The sequence below is a fragment of the Chrysochloris asiatica genome, unplaced genomic scaffold (assembly GCF_000296735.1).
Source record: "Chrysochloris asiatica unplaced genomic scaffold, ChrAsi1.0 scaffold00013, whole genome shotgun sequence".
Classification (NCBI taxonomy): Eukaryota; Metazoa; Chordata; class Mammalia; order Afrosoricida; family Chrysochloridae; genus Chrysochloris; species Chrysochloris asiatica.
Window position 1 is genome coordinate 20,005,606 of NW_006408531.1, and position 2,927 is coordinate 20,008,532.

General features: G+C 36.8%; 1 protein-coding gene across 1 annotated transcript; it reads left to right on the top strand.

The window, feature by feature from the left end:
* The first annotated feature begins 1,521 nt into the window (after nt 1-1,521).
* TAAR1 (trace amine associated receptor 1) lies at nt 1,522-2,532 on the top strand. The gene has a single exon (XM_006834656.1). It carries the CDS (start codon nt 1,522-1,524, stop codon nt 2,530-2,532), a length of 1,011 nt encoding a protein of 336 aa, XP_006834719.1.
* The last annotated feature ends 395 nt before the right edge of the window (nt 2,533-2,927 follow it).

Sequence of the window (2,927 nt, forward strand, 5' to 3'; positions counted from 1 at the left end):
CAATGATTACAAGATGACACTTACCCTACCCTGCTAGAAAGATGTATTTTCAATTCCCCTACAAACCTATTTTTAAATTATATGTCATTTTTAAACATTAGATTTTCACATCATTTCCGCAGAACTGTTTGCTTTACTAGGTAATCAAAGAGAGATTTATTAACTTCCCTTATTCCTAAGGGAAGTCTCTTCAGTCTGGATAATTTGCATATACAAATAATAGCTACTTTTTGCTAACAAAACTTCGAGGGCTGTAAAAAAAAGGTACAAAACACTGTTTTCCATGTTCTTTGATAAACATTCAACTCGAAATGTCATCATAGGACATTTATGAGTTTTTCTGATTTTTATTTGAGAACCTAATAGTTTAGATGTGCAAGGAACAAGACATATAATATTGTCAAATAGCTTTTCCATCTTCCATTAAATCAGTTGTTATTGTTGTTAAGTGCCATCGAGTTAGTTCTGACCCATAGCAACCCTGTATAGGGTTTCCCAGGAGCAGCTGATGAGCTTGAACCTATGATCTTGTGGTTCAAACCAACTTTGCAGTTCAGCACATTAACCCACAGAACCACACCAAGATTCCTAAAATTAAATAGCAATTTTTTTTTCCACCTTACATATTTTTGGTTTGTTTCTTTGGAATCTAGCTCCTACTGAAAAATTCTACTTAACATGATATCTGACAAGAATTTTTTGGTCATCATTAATTAGCAAACTCTACTAAACAGTGATTGTGGGCATCTCTTGGTTCCTTTACTATGTCAACAACATAAACAAAAGAGAGAAATAGTAAGGAAAAGTGTAAGTAAAAGATTTATAGCAACTAATAGATGTTAGCTCTGGTAGCGTGAGGAGCTCTGGTAGCGTAGTGGTTACAAATTGGGCTGCGAACCGCAAAGTCAGCAGTTCGAAACTACCAAGCTGCTCCGTGGGACAAAGATGAGGCTTTCTGCTCCCGCAAAGATTTACAGCCTTGGAAATCCTGTTCAGGGTCACTTTGGGTCAGAACCAGCTCGACAGCATTTAACAACAACAACAGAGGTGTTAGTTTATTGCAAGCTTATAAATTTCATAGTATGAAAAAAACCCTCTGCCTCTGTATTCTGACTTCCTGTTGGGAAAAAATGTTTCCATAGATTAAAGAATATGAAATAATCATTATCTGACTGTGTCTGACCTACAAAAACAGCAATTTCATATAGTTCAAACTAGTAATTCCTATTGCATGCCAATCATAGTACCTGCACACAGTAAATGTTAACAAAATCGTTGTTGAACTGAACTATTGAACTGAACTTGGAAATAAGGCTCTTTAAAAAGTGATTTGTTCTTAAACAGAGGTAGTAGGTAAATGTGTTCAAATTGCCCATACTTTACTCTTGTGTTTTCCCTCCCTAGGTTTCTGGGACAGATGCATGCAAATGGAGGAGAATGAACCCTAATTTGATTATGGACTCAGGAGAGAGATTGCTTGTGACATAAAAGGGAAAAGAAACCAGTGGATAACCTCTAGGAATGATGTCCTTGTGTCATGATAGGATTAACGTTTCTTGCACAAAAAACAACTGGTCAAATGGCATCCGTGCTAGCTTGTACAGCTTAATGGTGCTCATAATTCTCACCACACTGGTTGGCAATCTGATAGTTATTATTTCTATATCACACTTCAAACAACTTCATACCCCAACGAACTGGCTCATTCATTCAATGGCCACTGCAGACTTTCTTCTGGGCTGCCTTGTCATGCCTTACAGCATGGTGAGGTCTGTTGAGCACTACTGGTATTTTGGAGAAGTCTTCTGTAAAATCCACACCAGCACTGACATTATGCTGAGCTCAGCATCCATTTTTCATTTGTCCTTCATTTCCATTGATCGCTACTATGCAGTGTGTGACCCACTGAGATACAAAACCAGAATCAGTATCTTGGTTATTTCTGCAATGATCTTCATTTGTTGGAGTGTCCCTGCTATTTTTGCATTTGGAATGATCTTTCTGGAGCTAAACATCAAAGGAGCTGAAGAGATATATTACAAACATGTTCACTGCATAGGGGGTTGCTCTGTCTTCTTTAGTAAAGCATCTGGGGTAGTGGCCTTCATGACTTCATTCTACATACCTGCATCGATTATGTTGTATATCTATTATAGAATATATTTCATAGCTAAAAGGCAGGCAAGATCAATTAATAATGCAAATCAGAAGCTTCCAAATGGATTGGAAGAGAAAAACAGAAATTCACAAAGCAAAGAACGGAAAGCTGCAAAGACATTAGGGATTGTGATGGGGGTGTTTCTGATATGCTGGTGCCCTTTTTTTGTCTGCACAGTTGCAGACCCTTTCGTGGGCTACACTATCCCACCCACCTTGAATGAAGCTTTGATTTGGTTCGGCTACTTGAACTCTACTTTTAATCCAATGGTTTATGCTTTTTTCTATCCCTGGTTCAGAAGGGCACTGAAGATGGTTTTATTTGGTAAAATTTTCCGAAAGGATTCATCTAGGTGTAAATTATTTTTAGAATAAAATCCATAGAATTATTGTCTAATTCACTTCTTTGCCAAAAAGCTGATGACTGTATTTTAAACCACAGCATTAACAAATACATGCACCAATTACATGGGTTTTTTTGTTGTTGTTGTTGTCAGTTCTTTGAGCTGAAGTATGTATGGTAAGTTAATTATAATGCCTATATTTTTGTTCTTACTTGGGGCATGGTAGGTATGATTTGTCATTCTTACTATACATGTTGAAGGTATGAAAATCCAGCAGTTAAGAATTTAACAGCATACATTGCGAAGTATGAGTATTCATGAACACTTAATTGTGCTCATGAGGAATTTGTACATGGATTAAGAGGCAGTTGTTCAAACAGAATATGGGAACACTGAATGGTTTAAAATTAAGAAAGTTGTGCTACA